At 44.3% G+C, this 18,369-nt stretch overlaps 1 protein-coding gene across 2 annotated transcripts in view; it reads left to right on the top strand.

Moving 5' to 3' along the window:
- The window catches only part of LOC124776632 (sodium-dependent nutrient amino acid transporter 1-like), a 216,120-nt gene that overhangs the window by 128,302 nt on the left and 69,449 nt on the right, over positions 1-18,369 (top strand). For both annotated transcript variants that reach the window (XM_047251720.1, XM_047251719.1), the window contains exon 4: positions 5,371-5,656. In XM_047251720.1, the coding sequence (XP_047107676.1) occupies positions 5,371-5,656 (286 nt within the window). The remainder of the gene's footprint in view (positions 1-5,370; positions 5,657-18,369) is intronic.

Raw genomic sequence — 18,369 nt, 5'->3', positions numbered from 1 at the left:
TCAGAGCCATTTGAACCATTTTTTTACACCTCGCTGTTGCAAACGGATTTTACACCATGACAGAGACACAAATCTGAGTACAGTGAACAGACACCTCAATGACCGGACGGACAGCTCATAATCCGGCAAGAAAAGAAATGGGGCAATCCCACACCTCGAACACAACCACGAGGCCGTTGCTCTTGAAATGCGCTCGATGTTGCAACTCTTAAGCTTGGATCGTTCACTATTCCTGTTTTGCTTTTTTTACAACTGAGTACACCTTTTTTGTGTTTTCATAGTTGATGCTGCGAATACATAGAAAGAAAGATCCTTTATCATTTAGCTACGATATAGCGGGTCAGCAACTGGAAGCAGTTAATTCCATAAATTATCTGGGAGTAGGCATTAGGGGTGATTTAAAATGGAATGGCCATATAAAATTAATCGTCGGTAAAGCAGATGCCAGACTGAGATTCATTGGAAGAATACTAAGGAAACGCAGTCCCAAAGCAAAGGAAGTAAGCTACAGTACACTTGTTCGCCCACTACTTGAATACTGCTCACCAGTGTGGGATCCGTACCAGATAGGATTGATAGAAGAGATAGAGAAGATCCAGCGTAGAGCAGCGCGCTTCGTTACAGGTTCATTTAGTAATCGCGAAAGCGTTACGGAGATGATAAATAAACTCCAGCGCAAGACTCTGCAAGTGAGACGCACAGTAGTTCGGTATAGGCTTTTGTCGAAGTTTCGAGAACATACCTTCACAGAGGAGTCTAGTAGTATATTGTTGCCTCCTACGTATATCTCGCGAAGAGACCATGAGGATAAAATCAGAGAGATTAGAGCCCACAAAGAGGCATACCGACAATATTTCTTTTCACGAACAATACGAGACTGGAATAGAAAGGAGAACCGATAGGGGTACCCAAGGTACCCTCCGCCACACACCGTCAGATGGCTTGCGGAGTATGGATGTAGATGTAGACGTGAATCTGGGTTCAATTTTTGATACGTATCGGGAAAACGAGTATTGCACCAGACTGATTTGGGACCGATCGATCGAATGCACACGTAAAATTCCACTTTAAAAATCATTTTACTCACAGCTGGAAACATACCGGCACTTCCTGTCCTCACTGGACGTCGCATGACAGACTTGATGAACAACACTTGTTTGGGCTGACTCCAGCTAAACATTGCGAAAATGAAATTGGAAATATCTTACGAAACACTGACGAAAATGCGCCTGACGACTCTTAGGAGAGACAACCCGTATATAAAGGGTTTAAAAAAATGTGTCAAATATTTTGAGAGGTGACAGTACTCATCGGAACAAGAAAAATAAGTCCAATAAACAAACACTTGTTTATAGGAAGGGCTGCGTGACGCTTGGTTGCGGATATTAACACAGTCGTTGCTTTGGCACTCCGTCAAATGTGTCGGCAGGATACGCTACGGTCGCAGGTTCGAATCCTGGCTTGGGCATGGATGTGTGTGATGTCCTTGCGTTAGTTAGGTTTAACTAGTTCTAAGTTCTAGGGGACTGATGACCTCAGATGTTAAGTCCCATAGTGCTCAGAGCCATTTGAACCATTTTTGTCGGTAGGATACTATGATGTCTAACATTATGTGGTCTGCAGTCAGCAGTGTGGTTAGAGTCGTGTTGTAGGCTACCTTAGTTTTCGTTGTGTTTGTGTGCGTTACTGTAAGGTACCAACCCTGGGTACGTATCACGGTGTTTTACCTTCTTCAAACGCAGATTCACTTTATGTGTTTACTGTTGCTGCTCTCTGCTACAAATGGTGCAGTACATTTACATTTTCTCTCTTCTACCACTTGTTAGCAATGGCAGTCTATTACTCGAGACGTGGAATGGTGGATGTGGTACTCGGCTATGGTTTAGCAAATGGACGTAGCCTGCGAACCCATGCCCTCTACTCTGAAAAATATCCACCGCGCAGAGTGCCCTCAGATAAGCTGTTCGGCAGACTTTTCCAGCGCCTGAGGGACACAGGTACCCTTGCACTTCGAAAGACTAACAGTGGAAGGGCCCACAGTCCGCACACCTGACATGGAGGACCGTGTGCTATGTTCGGTGGGAGAAACCCCTGGGACCAGTGCGCGACGATTAGCAACACCAGATGGCGTGTCTCACTCTCTTATCTGGGGAGTACTTCATGAACAATTGTTGTACCCATATCATTTACACCAGGTTCAGGCCCTAAGGCCACCGGATCACGGTGGCAGACCGTGGTTCTGTCAAGGGCTGTTGCAGAAGAGTGCCGCAGATCCACTGTTAACATCCAAGATTTTATTTACCGATAGCCACGGTTCACAAGAAATGGTGTTGTGAATTTCGATTATCAGCATGTATGGGCAGATGTAAATCCCCAGGCAATTGAGGAAAGAGGCCATCAACACCGATTATCAGTCAAGGTACGGGCAAGCGTATTGGCGATAGATTAATAGGGACATATGTGCTACCGCAAAGGTTAACTGGAGCGCTGTATCTGGACTTCCTCATTACTGTATTGCCTATCTTGCTGGAGGCTGTCCCATTGCAGCATCGAATACGAATGTGGTTCGTGCATGATGGGACTGCAGCACATTTTCGTCAAAATGTGCGCGAACATCTGACACAGACATTCCAGGACCGTTGGATTGGTCGGGGTGGCGGGTGGTGGGGCCGCTCGTCCCCCAGACCTCAATCCCTAGACTTTTGGTTATGACGACACTTGAAAGAATTGGTCTACGCCACGCCAGTCAACTCTGTGCGGACACTACAGGGTCGCATCTTCAATGCGTGCCAGCAGGTACAACAACAACTAGGCATACTTCAAAGGGTGTGTCATTCCTTAGACTGGAGGGCAGAGACATGCATTGTCATGAATGGACGCTACACTGAACACCTCCTGTAAACACGTGTTTATCGCAGAAAGTATGCATTTCTGGACCCATGTTTAATAGACTTATTTTTCTTGTATCGATGAGTACTACTTCCTCTGAAAGTATTCGACAGTCTTTTTGAACACCCTGCGTATATATGGCGTTAGCTACTTCGTTGCGTAGTTAAGTACATCGGGATTCATTAAGTAAATTAATACGAAAGTTAATGTCATATGACAAACGAAATGCAACTGTTATAGCAACAGGATTGAGGTTAGTAGAAAGCATAGCGCGCTCGTAAGAATACTTAGCAAAAACAATTTTTCTCCATCACGATATGAAATAGGTTATCGGTCTTTTGATCAAGCGTACTTTCGAAAGACGTATCCGTGAGTAATTTTATCATGTAAAAATGTGGTTAGTTATGGCACACTACTGGCCATTAAAATTGCTACACCACGAAGAAATGCAGATGATAAACGGGTAATCATTGGAGAAATATATTATACTAGAACTGACATGTGATTACATTTTCACGCAATTTAGGTGCATAGATCCAGAGGAAGAACAACCACCTCTGGCCGTAATAACGGCCTTGGTACGCCTGGGCATTCAGTCAAACAGAGCTTCGATGGCGTGTACAGGTACAGCTGCCCATGCAACACGATACCACTGTTCATCAAGAGTAATGACTGGCTTATTGTGACGAGCCATTGACCAGACGTTTTCAGTTGGTGAGAGATCTGGAGAATGTGCTGGCCAGGGCAGCAGTCGAACATTTTCTGTATCTAGAAAAGCTCTTATAGCACCTGCAACATGCGGCCGTGCATTATCCTGCTGAAATGTAGGGTTTCGCAGGGGTCTTAACAGATCTGAAATGTAACGTCCACTGCTCAAAGTGACGTCAATGCGAACTAGAGGTGACCGAGACGTGTAACCAATGGCACCCCATAGCATCACGCCGGGTGATACGCCAGTATGGCGATAACGAATACACGCTTCTAATGTGCGTTCACCGCGATGTCGCCAAACACGGATGCGACCATCATGACGCTGTAAACAGAACCTGGATTGATCCGAAAAAATGACGTTTTGCCGTTCGCGCACCCAGGTTCGCCGTTGAGTACACCATCGCAGGCGCTCCTGTCTGTGATGCAGCGTCAAGGGTAACCGCAGCCATGGTCTCCGACTTGATAGTCCATGCTGCTGCAAACGTCGTCGAACTGTTCGTGCAGATGGTTGTTGTCTTGCAAACGTCCCCATGTGTTGACTCAGGGCTCGAGACGTGGCTGCACGATCCGTTACAGCAATGCGGATAAGATGCCTGTCATCTCGACTGCTAGTGATACGAGGCCGTCGGGATCCAGCACGGCGTTCCGTATTAAATGGTTCAAATGGCTCTGAGCACTATGGGACTCAACTGCTGTGGTCATAAGTCCCCTATAACTTAGAACTACTTAAACCTAACTAACCTAAGGACATCCCACACATCCATGCCCGAGGCAGGATTCGAACCTGCGACCGTAGCGGTCGTGCGGTTCCAGACTGTAGCGCCTTTAACCGCTCGGCCCCTCCGGCCGGCGTTCCGTATTACCCTCCTGAATCCACCGATTCCATATTCTGCTAACAGTCCTTGGATATCGACCAACGCGAGCAGCAATGTCGCATTACGATAAACCGCAATCGCGATAGGCTACAATCCGACCTTTATCGGTCGTGTGGTAGCGTTCTCGCTTCACGCGCCCGGGTTCCCGGGTTCGATTCCCAGCGGGGTCAGGGATTTTCTCTGCCTCGTGATGACAGGGTGTTGTGTGACGTCCTTTGGTTAGTTAAGTTTAAGTAGTTCTAACTTCTAGGGGACTGATGACCATAGACGTTAAGTCCCATAGTGCTCAGAGCTATTTGAACCAATCGACCTTTATCAAAGTCGGAAACGTGATGGTACGCATTTCTCCTCCTTACACGTGTCATCACAACAACGTTTCACCAGGCAACGCCGGCCAACTGCTGTTCGTGTATGAGAAATCGGTTGGAAACTTTCCTCATGTCAGCACGTTGTAGGTGTCGCCACCGGCGCCAACCTTGCTCTGAAAAGCTAATCATTTGCGTATCACAGCATCTTCTTCCTATCGGTTAAATTTCGCGTCTGTAGCACGTCATCTTCGTGGTGTAATAATTTTAATGGCCAGTAGTGTATTCATAATTACCCTTGAGAGGATATTTCTTTTTCGGTTGTTTGTCAATGACGTCCACATAGTTGACAAAGAGCAGCGTTATCGCACATTTTAAGTGATCCACGAGTCGTTTAGGAACTGCTGATATGCCTTACGCTACTTACGTTAGTTAATAGGAGTAAAGACAGTGACTTCGACACCGACTCGCTCCGATTAGCGTCCAAGGCGGGAAGAACCTATTGCTCCCATGTAAGTTACAGTGCATCAACTGTTTATGCTCTTAGGAGACTTGGTAGAAAACAAAATTTTATGGTTCTATCATTCTAGCCTCCGGTGACCGGACCTGAGACCACAGAGGGCGACGAATCGGAGCGCGCTCAGTGGTCCAATGGCGTAGAGTTCCTGATGTCGTGCATCGCCATGTCCGTCGGCCTGGGAAACGTGTGGCGCTTCCCGTACACAGCCTACAAGAACGGCGGCGGCGCCTTCCTCATCCCCTACATCATCGTGCTGCTTGTCATCGGCAAACCTCTCTACTACATGGAGATGGCCATGGGACAGTTCTCTAGCTACGGCCCTATCAAGGTGTGGAACATGGCACCAGCGCTCACCGGTAAGCAGCGGCGACAGCGTTCCAAAGCCAATGCGCGATTTCAGGCTTGCGGAAACATGGAGACAGTTCGTTGCGTATATGTTTTAAATGAAAAGGGGACGGGACTAACTTTACCTGTAATTAAAGAATTTTCTGTTGGCTCCATCTGGTTTATTGTCTACAAAAAAACAGCTAACTAAAAGCCTCCAAACACTGCTCAAATTTCAGATCTCTGAAGAGATTAAGAAATTTAGAGATTTTTACGCTGTAATTAGATAGCGAATTTTTCCCATAAAAAATCGAAGTGTTCGTAAAACAAATTAGGTCTTTTACAAAATAGTGCCAGTCAAGGCCAGGGCGATAATAATGAAAGTCTATAACTTAGTTCTGAAGGGAACAACTGATAATGAAGAGCTCGATTCTGTATCTACTCCTAAAATCCAGAAATGTATGTGAAGAATGTCGTAGACGAAAGGGGGCAACAACGAGAAGCATTAAGCATGAAAATACACGAGAGCATGTTGAAAAGTTATGCCTCCGTATTTTTTATTCTGTTCTGAATATCGACTGATGTCTGCGTAATACTCGGTCGACTTTCCCGCTTCGATGACGCGATGTGCAATCCTCTGCCGCCAGAGGGCAGAACTGTAGCCTGTAGCATGGCGTTTTGGAAATTTTGTGGTAAGTTCCTATGGGACCAAACTGCTGAGGTCATCGGTCCCAAGGCTTACACTTTACGTTATCTAATTTAAACTAACTTATGCTAAAGACAACACACATACACCCATGCCCGACCTAAGACTCGAACCTCCGACGGGGGCAGCCGCGCGAACCGTGACAAGGCCTCCGAGACTGTACGGCTACCACACGCGACTAGCATGGCGTTGTGTAACCTAACTATGTCGCTACATGAGAAACAGCGTGTTGTAATCCAGTTGCGAATTAGAAGAGTTCGTCCACACATGTACCACCCCGTCTTTCATAATGATAATGTCACACCGTACTCGAGTGCAACAATTAGACGCCTTGTTTTCACCGTCGTCGATCATCTTCCGTGCAGTCCTGACTTTGTCCCATCCCAGTTTCATCAGTTACCAAAACTTAAAGAAGGCCTCCAAGAACTATACTTTGATCGTGATGAAGCGCTGCAAGCAGAGGTGGGTTTGTGGCTCCGTCAAAAAAGTCAAACATTCGAGAGTGACCTTATCAACAAACTGGTCTCTCGTTGGGAGAAATGTGTTCGTCGTCAGGGTGACTATTTTTAGAAATAAATATATAGACATGAAGAATAAAGATGTAAAACGTTAATAAAGTTTGCTTTATTTAAAAAGCCTTAAGAGTTTTCACATAAAAAATTCAGAAGCCTTACTTTTCAGAACGCGTACCTACGCTGGTATTTGCAGAAGTTAACCTTATTCTGAACTGGCGTGTTATCTGTCTGCTTGCGGCTGCTATTTGAGTTTATATTGCTCGTTGAAACACAATTGCCTATATTTTTTTCCAAATCTGGCAGTTCTTCAGTGAGCTGTCATTTTTCGTTCATTTGATATCTTTGCAACTGAAGAAGCTCTGTAATGGCTTTTTCTCTGTATCCCTAACTTGCAGAGCTACTTTTCTCATAAATTTGCCTTGGACGGTCGCATTTCTTATGTGTAGTAGTATGAGTGTGTTTGAATTTCTTTTTAAGTACTCCCTTGTATTGTTGTATTGGCTACAGCAGTACACTCACCGCTCCGCCGCTCCACACCGAACCCAGGGTTATTAAACGGTTTCTGCCGCCAGTGGACCCCCTCCCTCCCCCCGGGAACGTCTCACACCAGACGAGAGTCATGATGATGTAGGCGTACGTGGAGAAAGTGTTTAGTGTTTGCGCAGCAATCGCCGACATACTGTAACTGAGGCGGAATAAGGGGAACCAGCCCGCATTCGCCGAGGCAGATGGAAACAGCCTAAAAACCATCCATACACTCCCCGGCACACCGGACGTCGACACTAATCTGGAGGGCGGATTCGTGCCAGGGACCAGCTTAGTAATCCAGTACACAAATGCTAATTTATGGAACAAAGCATTTTCATCTTTTTAAATGAATTTAAAACAATTGAGGCTCACAACAGAAGCAAAATAATAATGGTATTCCTAATTACTTTAAAAACGATTCAGTATTAATACAGTCCAGTTAAATGAAATACTTCATATTCCTACGATGAACAGCTTGCTGCCATGCACGAGATAAAGTAGCGTGTTGCCATTCGTGCTCTACATCGTATGTGCTCTACATCGTATATACTTTCCGCCTCTGACTAATTACGACACAAATACACGATGGAAACTGCAGATCTATTACACCATATGCCTGAAAGTTGCAATGCCTGACTTGAACGTTGTAGATCGAGAGGTAGTGCTTTTTATAGAGGAAGTGTACAATACGTCTTTACAACTTCACTAAGTATTTGTCATTGAAGATGTATGTGATTCGCACTAGAAGAAGTCGCGTGACATCTACGACACTTGTCTCAAAGAGTATAGCGACGCAGGTGTATAAGTCTGATAAATCGTGTCATGCATTCCTCACACTGGTACCTTCCGTGAAGGAGATGATTTACCCGAGCGGCAATAAGTGTTTATCATCATCTTCCAGGTCCAGACAAAGTTCGTGAACCGTGTACGTGTCTCTACGATGAATGTGTATCAGGACGGATTAACGGCGCCATTAACTGCATATCCGTAGCGGGTACTGTGAAGCTCAAAACACTGTACTGGGGTGTTCAACACGAACGACAACGATCCTTCGCGAAAACCAGGCGACCTGCTACAGAGAAACACATTACTTTCCACATAAAGTTAGAACGACAGCAAAAATACTGACTACTGTAATAGTTCAGCAAGCCGTGTTATCAAATGTTCAAATGTGTGTGAAATCTTGTGGGACTTAACTGCTAAGGTCATCAGTCCCTAAGCTTACACACTACTTAATCTAAATTATCCTAAGGACAAACACACACACCCATGCCCGAGGGAGGACTCGAACCTCCGCCGGGACCAGCCGCACAGTTCATGACTGCAGCGCCCCAGACCGCTTGGCTAATCCCGCGCGGCCCGTGTTATCTATTGAGACTCCAAACCGACGTATGATATCAGTACACGTGTTAAAGGCAATGTACCAACGAAAGGATTTGAATTTTCTCTGCTGTATCGAAACTAGATTGTTGCTCGCAGGCAACAGTCAGTCACAGCTGGTGACTCATGTGGTTTTCTTCTTAGCTCGGAGGGAGCTAGCATGTACGTACAGCGAGAACCATCGCAAGACACTATGCAACCGTTGAGGGAAGAGCACAAGGCGCTGGAGACGGCGGTATGGCATCGAGAATCGTTTCGTTCCGTTTTATAGGGCAGTGGGTATAAATACATCACTCTTCATTGATTTCCATCCTAAATATCACGTTCACGTTTACATTGCAAAGGTCTTCCCTAAGGAGGTTTGAGGTCTTTAAGCAAGATGATGTAACTTACTATACTGTTAGAAATGGCCTGAAGAATATAATTAAGACCTCTAAACACTTGTCCACTAATATTCAGAATTTTCACAAGATTAATCGTCTATGGCCGCGCGAAGTAGCCGCACGGTCTTAGGTGCCTTGTCACGGTCCACGCAGCTCCCCCCCCCCCCCCCCTCGTGGGTTTGAGTCGTCCATAGCATAAGTTAGTTTAAATTAGATTAAGTAGTGCGTAAGCTTAGGTATCGATGACCTCAGCAGTTTGGTCCCATAAGACCTTCCCACGAATTTCCAAAATGGTTCAAATGGCTCTGAGCACTATGGGACTCAACATCTGAGATCATCAGTCCCCTAGACTTAGAACTACTTAAACCTAACCAACCTAAGGACATCACACACATCCATGCCCGAGGCAGAATTCGAACCTGCGGCCGTAGCAGCATCGCGGTTCCAGACTGAAGCGCCTAGAACAGCTCAGCCACAACGGCCGGCGCACGAATTTCTATTTTGATAGTCTATGGGACAAACTGGTTGCCTGCGTTTGCTCTGTGAATCCTGCGCCACGCACCCAGAACTGCTGTGGATGCTTTGGCTCCCCATATCCGTAGCTCAATGCATAAATGCCACATTGCAGAACCAAAGGTATAGAGTCAGTCTTACGATATTTTCTGTCACTCATCGGTTCTTCCACCTCTAACAATGAAAAAATGCAAAGCTGCAACGTGGTTCTGGATCAAAATTAAACTGTAGATATGCTATAACCGGATGGGTAGATCGGTTCAAACGCCAGAAGAAGCAAGGCCGCATCATCCTCAATACGACCAAAAGCTTGATGACAACTTCACCTTGCACATCCATAGACACTAGATTTTTGTTGTCACATCAGTTCGTCTAACGGCAATGTGTGTTGCAAACAGAATGCTTTTGGATACTAACAACCCGGTCATTATAACGGGGGTCGACAGTGCACCCTATTGGAAAAAAGTGCTTTGAAATACAGCGGTCAAGCAAATGGCACGATGTGCTTGTAATTATTTCTGTCCTCTAACATCGCAGCAGAAAACGTATGAAAACATAGATAATGGTTACTCATCCATATTCACTAAATACAGTTTCGTCTCTTTTTAGAAGAATAACATTCTGATGTTCTGGCCTGACAATATCATCTGTAGCGTTAACATCTGTAACAGGAACTGTTAGCTCGAGCAAGTTACAAAGGAATGAATCATTTTATGGTGGATACAGTTCTGGCACCGTATTGGATTAGACAAAATTCGGCCGCCGATCCAGAAACATTCCAGTATTTAACAAAGGAAAGGAGAAGAAACGCTGGGTAACAGAAGAAATACTTCCGATGATTGAAGAGAGAAGGAAGTATAAAAATGTTCAGGAAAGTACAGGAGCACAGCTTGGAAATAAAATAGTGAGGAAATGCGAAGAACCTAGGCGAAATGACTGAAGGAAAACTGTGAAGAAATCGTCGTTGGAAGGAATGATTGAGTGTACAGAAAGGTCAAAACAACCTTCGATGAAAAATTACAAGTAGAAGCGCATTGAGGTATTCCACTGTTAAATGAAGAGCAGAGAGCGGGTAGACGGAAAGAGTACATAGAATGCATCTAAAAGAGTAGGGAACTTTTTGATGTGATAGAAAAAGAAATGGGAGTCGATATGGATGACATAGGGGATCCAGTAAGTGTTTAACAGAGGTTTGAAAGACTTGCTTCGGCAGCTAAATAACTATCAAGTTAGTTTTTAGATTCTATATGACTGGGGACATTCCTTCAATCTTCCGGACACATGTAGTGCACAAAATCCCGAAAATAGCAGAGGCACATATAGGACTATTGCGCAATCGGCTTAACGTCTCATGCTTCCAAATTACTGACAAAAATAATGAACGGAAGAATGGAGAAAAAAGTTGAGGGTTTGTTAAATCACCAGAGGAGTGGTTCCGACGTTAAGCTTGATAATGGAATCAAAATATAAGATAAATAAAGACACGTTCTTAGGATCTGTCGACCTAAGCGAAGTGTTCGAAAATGTCCCATACGTCAAAAACTGCGACGGTTTGGATGAGACACAGGCGCACATACATTGAGGGACATGGCATAAAGCGTTCCCTATCGTGCAATTATTCACCGAAGTGAAGCAGTGGTGCACGATGTGACCACCGTTGATTTGCAGAGTCATTGTGAGAATTCTTGCCATTACAAAGTGGAGCGTAAACTAGAACAACGCGTTAAGATGTCTTGCTTCAAGTTATGGGAAACGGGGAAGGAGGTTTTTGAAATGTTAGTGCAAGTGTATGGCGTTACAGCAGCGAGTAAAAAGTGTGATGTTAATTGGTTTAAACTCCTTAGAGCCGGAAAGGAAGGGTGTCAAGGATGGGCCGCGCTCGGGTCGATTGTCGATAAACACAATCCAAGACAACATCGAACGCTTGAATTGAATGCTTGCGGCTGATCGACAGCTGTTTATGAGAATGATAGCAGAAGAGTTGAAGATAAGTAATGACATTGTAAACACTATTGCTTACGAACATTTGAAAAAGGAGCAATATTTGTGCCTTGTTTGTACCGCACACGCTGACAGACAAGCAGAAGCAAACTCGCATGGAACCTTCGGGATATTTCATCGACATGTCTGACCTGAATCCTCATCTATTGGAAATTATCATACGGGAGATGAGACCTGGTGCTACCAACACAATCCGGAGATCAAGTGACAGTCATCGTCTTCCTCGCCTCTTGCAAATAGTCGGCTCACAAAATCCAAGATTAAGACGACGTTGATCGCCTTTTTCTACGGCAAGGACCCGATCCATCATGAATTTATAGCTGAGGGTCAAACTGCCACAGCGGAAGTTTACGAAGGAGTTTTGAAGCGGCTGCTGCAACTCATCCAGCGGGTTCAGTCAGAACTGTACGGGAGTAGTCAGTGGTGTTTCCCCCACGACAACGCCCATCCACAAACGGCGATCCGCATGTTCAACTTTCTCGCCCAACGCAAGGGTGTACTCGTTCGCCAGATTTGACATCAGCAGTCTTCTTTCTGTTTCCCCGCCTTAAACTGGCTTTGAAAGGCTTATGCTTCATAGTCGTTGCGAATATCCAAAAAGAAGTGTTTGTTGAAATTTTCCAACAGCTTTACAACCGTTGTCAGAAGTGAACTGTAGCTAATGATGATTACTTTGAAGGCCGGTAAAGGTATTTTGTTTGTAACTCTTGTCTCCTTTATTTTCTGTGACGATTCTCCGAGCTTTTCAGACGCACCTTGTCGGTATAATTTATAGCGAAAGGCAGGTAATGCATTTTATGCACAAGGACAGTGAGGAAAAAATATGAATGGAAGAGTATCCAGATTTAAAAAAGGCGTAACTATGGATGCAGACTTCTTCCTCTATTATTCAATGTGTACGTCGAAGACTCAAAGAAGTAAATAAGTAGAATGTTTTGAAGTTGGATTAAAATTAGCGGTGAAAGTATATCACTGATAAGATTCGCTGAAGACGTTGCCACACCTCAGTGAAAGTGAAGAAGAAAGAACAGTCTAATGAGGACATATTATGGAATGGGAATAAACCAATAAAAGTTAAAATTAATGAATAGTAACAGAAGTGAAACTAGCGATAAAAATGGGACACTAAGAAGTAAACGAAGTGAAGGACTTCTGCTGTTTTGGAAGCAAAATAACACAAAACGGACGACTCACAGAGAACATGGGAAGTAGACTAGTATAGGCAAAGAGGGGATTCCTGTCCGAAAGAGCATCGGCTTTATTTTGAAAGAAAAATTTCTAACAATATTCGTTTAGAACATAGTATTGCATGGAACTGAATCATGCATCGTGCGGAAAACGGAAGAGAAGAGAATCGAAGCATTTTAGATGCGAAAGGAAGTTAAGAAAGTGGAAGGTTCTCCGCAGAATCGGTGAGGAGAGTGCATGTGGGAAACATCGGCAGGCAGAAGGGACGGGATGACAAGGCATATGTTAAACCATTAGGGAATAACTTCAAAGGCAGTAGAGGGAGCTGTAGAGCGTAAAACCTGTAGAGAACAAGTACTGGAAAATATCCAACAAATAACTCAAACCAGTCAGAAGATTGATTGACCCCCTCGCGCTCCACCCGCCCCCCCTTTTACCGGCTCCACCCATACCCCCGTACGCCCCCCCCCCCCTAAAAAAAAAAAACTAATCAACCTATTTCCCGGTTTGCCGAAGCTCCACATCTGATGCTACCTGCCTAATGCACCACTAGTACTCTCATTCGGTCAGCACTGATATTCTGTGGACTCAGACAAAGGCAGCACCAACAAATCGAAACCTTTTGAAGAGTTCAGATGTGTGTCGAGCTTCAACAGTTAAAACGATAAGGCATTCCACGCATAAGGGACGGATCTGCATGCTCATTTCGAGGTAACCTTGGATTAATCTGTCATTTAAGTAACGTGTGAAGTCTTTAATTCCGTGACACTGTCTGTAGAAGCTGCTATTTTTGCTTCTAGTGACTTCAGAAAATATTGTTTTTATGTCCATTATGTGGTCCAATTAGTTAAATCCCTCGAACGGTAATGTTGTCGCGCTGTTAATGCCTGCTTCATAGGGTAACGTTTCCTGTGCTGATGTGTGTGACTTTCAGGCTGTCGAAGCGCTGTTGTAGTTTCAGCGCCTTTTAAAAATGGTTCAAATGGCTCTGAGCACTATGGGACTTAACTTCTGAGGTCATCAGTCCGCTAGAACTTAGAACTACTTAAACCTAACTAACCTAAGGGCATCACACACATCCATGCCCGAGGCAGGATTCGAACCTACGACCGTAACGGACGCGCGGTTACAGACTGTAGCGCCTAGAACCGCTCGGCCACCCCGGCCAGCTTCAGCGCCTTTTATGAAGCACTGTAAGCAGCTAAGGGTTTTCATTTCATTGTAAAGACAACTCAAGCTTAACCTATTTATTTATTACCCACAATACACAAACCCAACGCAATCTGACTGCTATACAATGACAACATAACTTCCAGTAATTGACACAAAAGAATGGCCCTGAATTGCAAGAAATCGTATCAGTAATAAAAATCAAAAAAATATGAAATTAAAGAAATATGAAACTACCTCCCACTCTGTTAATTGCCTAAACTCATATCAATCACGAACCCCATTTTTTTCATATAAGTCACTTACCTCACGGAAAATTTTCATAACATGAACTACAGTAATTACAGCAAGCAGCAACTACAGCCAGCTAAATAAAAAGATTCTAACTGCTATAGTCTTTAATTACTAGGAGACATATGGTTAGCAAAAGATTTTGTTGAAGAGCAAACAATGTATTTAGAAAAGGTTATCTTATCCATGTGACATCTAGTTCTAAAAATTATATAGTTGTCAATAAGTGCATAACCCAAACATTACCAACAACATCCATCCTCATTTTATATTTCCTTGCGTCTCACTTTATAATGCATGTCCTACCACTAAGAAAAACGTGTCCATACACTTCTCTATCCAGTCGCTAACTGCTAGTCCGTCCAGCAGCAGAATCTCTTCTCGAGGACGCAGAGCGCTGTCAGCGATATTGACACAACATTGAAACAGGCTACTTACACACTGATCAGACACTTATCACAGTTATCCAAACGCCACAGGTATACGCTTAACCAACAATGCTGAGGAAAGAATGGGAGCATTCCATCAGTATTTCAGCATGTCTCACGAACACACATGAAATGAGTCACAGTCGTCTGAATTAGTGCCGAAGAGCAGGATCCAGACAGGAAAGCAAGAAACCGGCGGGGACGGGTGGGGGCTCTGTTCTGTTCTGTTCTGTTATCAATTCCTCACAGATAGCGTGGCTTCCGGCCTTTATTGCACTTCTTATCAAGAGTAGTGTAATAAGAGTACCTCTCTGTCTAAATACAAAGCGGCAGTTGTCCTCAAATGGATACTTAACACAAATAGTGATACAAGAACTCGCAACTCTTTCGTTGACATCCTAACTACAGATTCCATAGTACCTTACATGCAATTTATTCTGTTTTTTTAAAAGAGGAAAAAACTGATAAAATGTTGCAGTTGAATCACGTTGTAATAGATCTTGCAGTACTTGTGCAGGAAAACATGTTCCACCTTCTTGCCAGCTGCTTTGTGTTTCTGCTTCTTTAAACTTCCATAACGTATGAAAAACATTGTATTTTGTCTTTCTCCCATTACCTTAGAAAATTTCCTTAAATACATTTTAGTAAAAATATTTTACATTTTGTTTAGACATCAATTAACGCAAGCAGATACAGCTCTAAGCGCAAAGCAAATCTTATGTTTCTGTTGCCTTTTGTTATCTATACGAGTACTACGTAATTACTGCAATTGTATGTGGTCTTCGATATCTTGGCTGCTGAATATACAGGGTGTTTCAAAAATGACCGGTATATTTGAAACGGCAATAAAAACTAAACGAGCAGCGATAGAAATACACCGTTTGTTGCAATATGCTTGGGACAACAGTACATTTTCAGGCGGACAAACTTTCGAAATTACAGTAGTTACAATTTTCAACAACAGATGGCGCTGCAAGTGATGTGAAAGATATAGAAGACAACGCAGTCTGTGGGTGCGCCATTCTGTACGTCGTCTTTTTGCTGTAAGCGTGTGCTATTCACAACGTGCAAGTGTGCTTTAGACAACATGGTTTATTCCTTAGAACAGAGGATTTTTCTGGTGTTGGAATTCCACCGCCTAGAACACAGTGTTGTTGCAACAAGACGATGTTTTCAACGGAGGTTTAATGTAACCAAAGGACCGAAAAGCGATACAATAAAGGATCTGTTTGAAAAATTTCAACGGACTGGGAGCGTGACGGATGAACGTGCTGGAAAGGTAGGGCGACCGCGTACGGCAACCACAGAGGGCAACGCGCAGCTAGTGCAGCAGGTGATCCAACAGCGGCCTCGGGTTTCCGTTCGCCGTGTTGCAGCTGCGGTCCAAATGACGCCAACGTCCACGTATCGTCTCATGCGCCAGAGTTTACACCTCTATCCATACAAAATTCAAACGCGGCAACCCCTCAGCGCCGCTACCATTGCTGCACGAGAGACATTCGCTAACAATATAGTGCACAGGATTGATGACGGCGATATGCATGTGGGCAGCATTTGGTTTACTGACGAAGCTTATTTTTACCTGGACGGCTTCGTCAATAAACAGAATTAGCGCATATGGGGAACCGAAAAGCCCCATGCTGCAGTCTCATCGTCCCTGCATCCTCAAAAAGTACTGGTCTGGGCCGCCATGTCTTCCAAAGGAATCATTGGCCCATTTTTCAGATCCGAAACGATTACTGCATCACGCTATCTGGACATTCTTCGTGAATTTGTGGCGGTACAAACTGCCTTAGACGACACTGCGAACACCTCGTGGTTTATGCAAGATGGTGCCCGGCCACATCGCACGGCCGACGTCTTTAATTTCCTGAATGAATATTTCGATGATCGTGTGATTGCTTTGGGCTATCCGAAACATACAGGAGGCGGCGTGGATTGGCCTCCCTATTCGCCAGACATGAACCCCTGTGACTTCTTTCTGTGGGGACACTTGAAAGACCAGGTGTGCCGCCAGAATCCAGAAACAATTGAACAGCTGAAGCAGTACATCTCATCTGCGTGTGAAGCCATTCCGCCAGACACGTTGTCAAAGGTTTCGGGTAATTTCATTCAGAGACTACGCCATATTATTGCTACGCATGGTGGATTTGTGGAAAATATCGTACTATAGAGTTTTCCAGACCGCAGCGCCATCTGTTGTTGAAAATTGTAACTACTGTAATTTCGAAAGTTTGTCTGCCTGAAAATGTACTGTTGTCCCAAGCATATTGCAACAAACGGTGTATTTCTATCGCTGCTCGTTTAGTTTTTATTGCCGTTTCAAATATACCGGTCATTTTTGAAACACCCTGTAATTACGTTTAGTGTAGAATTACGTAATCTGTACCTCCTTTTAATTCTAGTTGAATGGTTTGATCAGCACCGCTTGTCTTATTTTCATGGGATTTCAGTAGTCAGAAAGCAACTGCTGCCCACGTGAGCACTCAGCAGATGCCTTCTTCCGTTGTGCCGTCGTCCACACAAGTTCACTGCGTCCTTCGGTGTCTCATGCCCATCTGGCATCCTTGTCTCCGAACCCTTATTCCTCCTCTGACAGTCGCACGAGTTGTATTTCCTACAGTAAACTTTACAGTTGTCAACAACCGTCTTCTTTAATTGTATGATTGCTCAAGCTGTTCTTTTCTGCAATTTATTAAGATGGCACATTTAGGCCACACCTTTTCCGTTTCTTTGTGTGAGTCCTCTAGATTCTTTTCTAACTTTTATGTGGTCGTAAATTTAATACGTTATAGCTTCTAAGCTCCTCAAACCTGTTAACCCGCCGCGTTACACAATTCCGGTTGGAACATCAGTGAACACTCTAGCCAACATCTCTGCATATTACTCACAACACCCTTGCAAATACCCATTCCCCCACTTTTCTTTTTCTCGTCAGTCATTTCCTTGCGATTTCTAGGGGCACCAATTCCTGCCCCTCCTCTGTAGTAATCTGATGTAGTACATGTGGGGAGAGTTTTTCTTATACAGGGTGTTACTAAAAAGGTACGGCCAAACTTTCAGGAAACATTCCTCACACACAAATAAAGAAAAGATGTTATGTGGACATGTGTGCGGAAACGCTTAATTTCCATGTTAGAGCTCATTTTAGTTTCGTCAGTATGTACTGTACTTCCTCGATTCACCGCCAGTTGGCCCAATTGAAGGAAGGTAATGTTGACTTCGGTGCATGTGTTGACATGCGACTCATTGCGCTACAGTACTAGCATCAAGCACATCTGTACGTAGCATCAACAGGTTAGTGTTCATCACGAACGTGGTTTTGCAGTCAGTGCAATGTTTACAAATGCGGAGTTGGCAGATGCCCATTTGATGTATGGATTAACACGGGGCAATGGCCGTGGCGCGGTACGTTTGTATCGAGACAGATTTCCAGAACGAAGGTGTCCCGACAGGAAGACGTTCGAAGCAATTCATCGGCGTCTTAGGGAGCACGGAACATTCCAGCCTATGACTCGCAACTGGGGAAGACCTAGAATGCCGAGGACACCTGCAATGGACGATGCAGTTCTTCGTGCAGTTGACGATATCCCTAATGTCAGCGTCAGAGAAGTTGCTGCCGTACAACGTAACGTTGACCAC

The sequence above is a fragment of the Schistocerca piceifrons genome, chromosome 2, assembly GCF_021461385.2.
Source record: "Schistocerca piceifrons isolate TAMUIC-IGC-003096 chromosome 2, iqSchPice1.1, whole genome shotgun sequence".
Taxonomy (NCBI): Eukaryota; Metazoa; Arthropoda; class Insecta; order Orthoptera; family Acrididae; genus Schistocerca; species Schistocerca piceifrons.
This window is presented reverse-complemented; position numbering and strand designations above follow the sequence as displayed.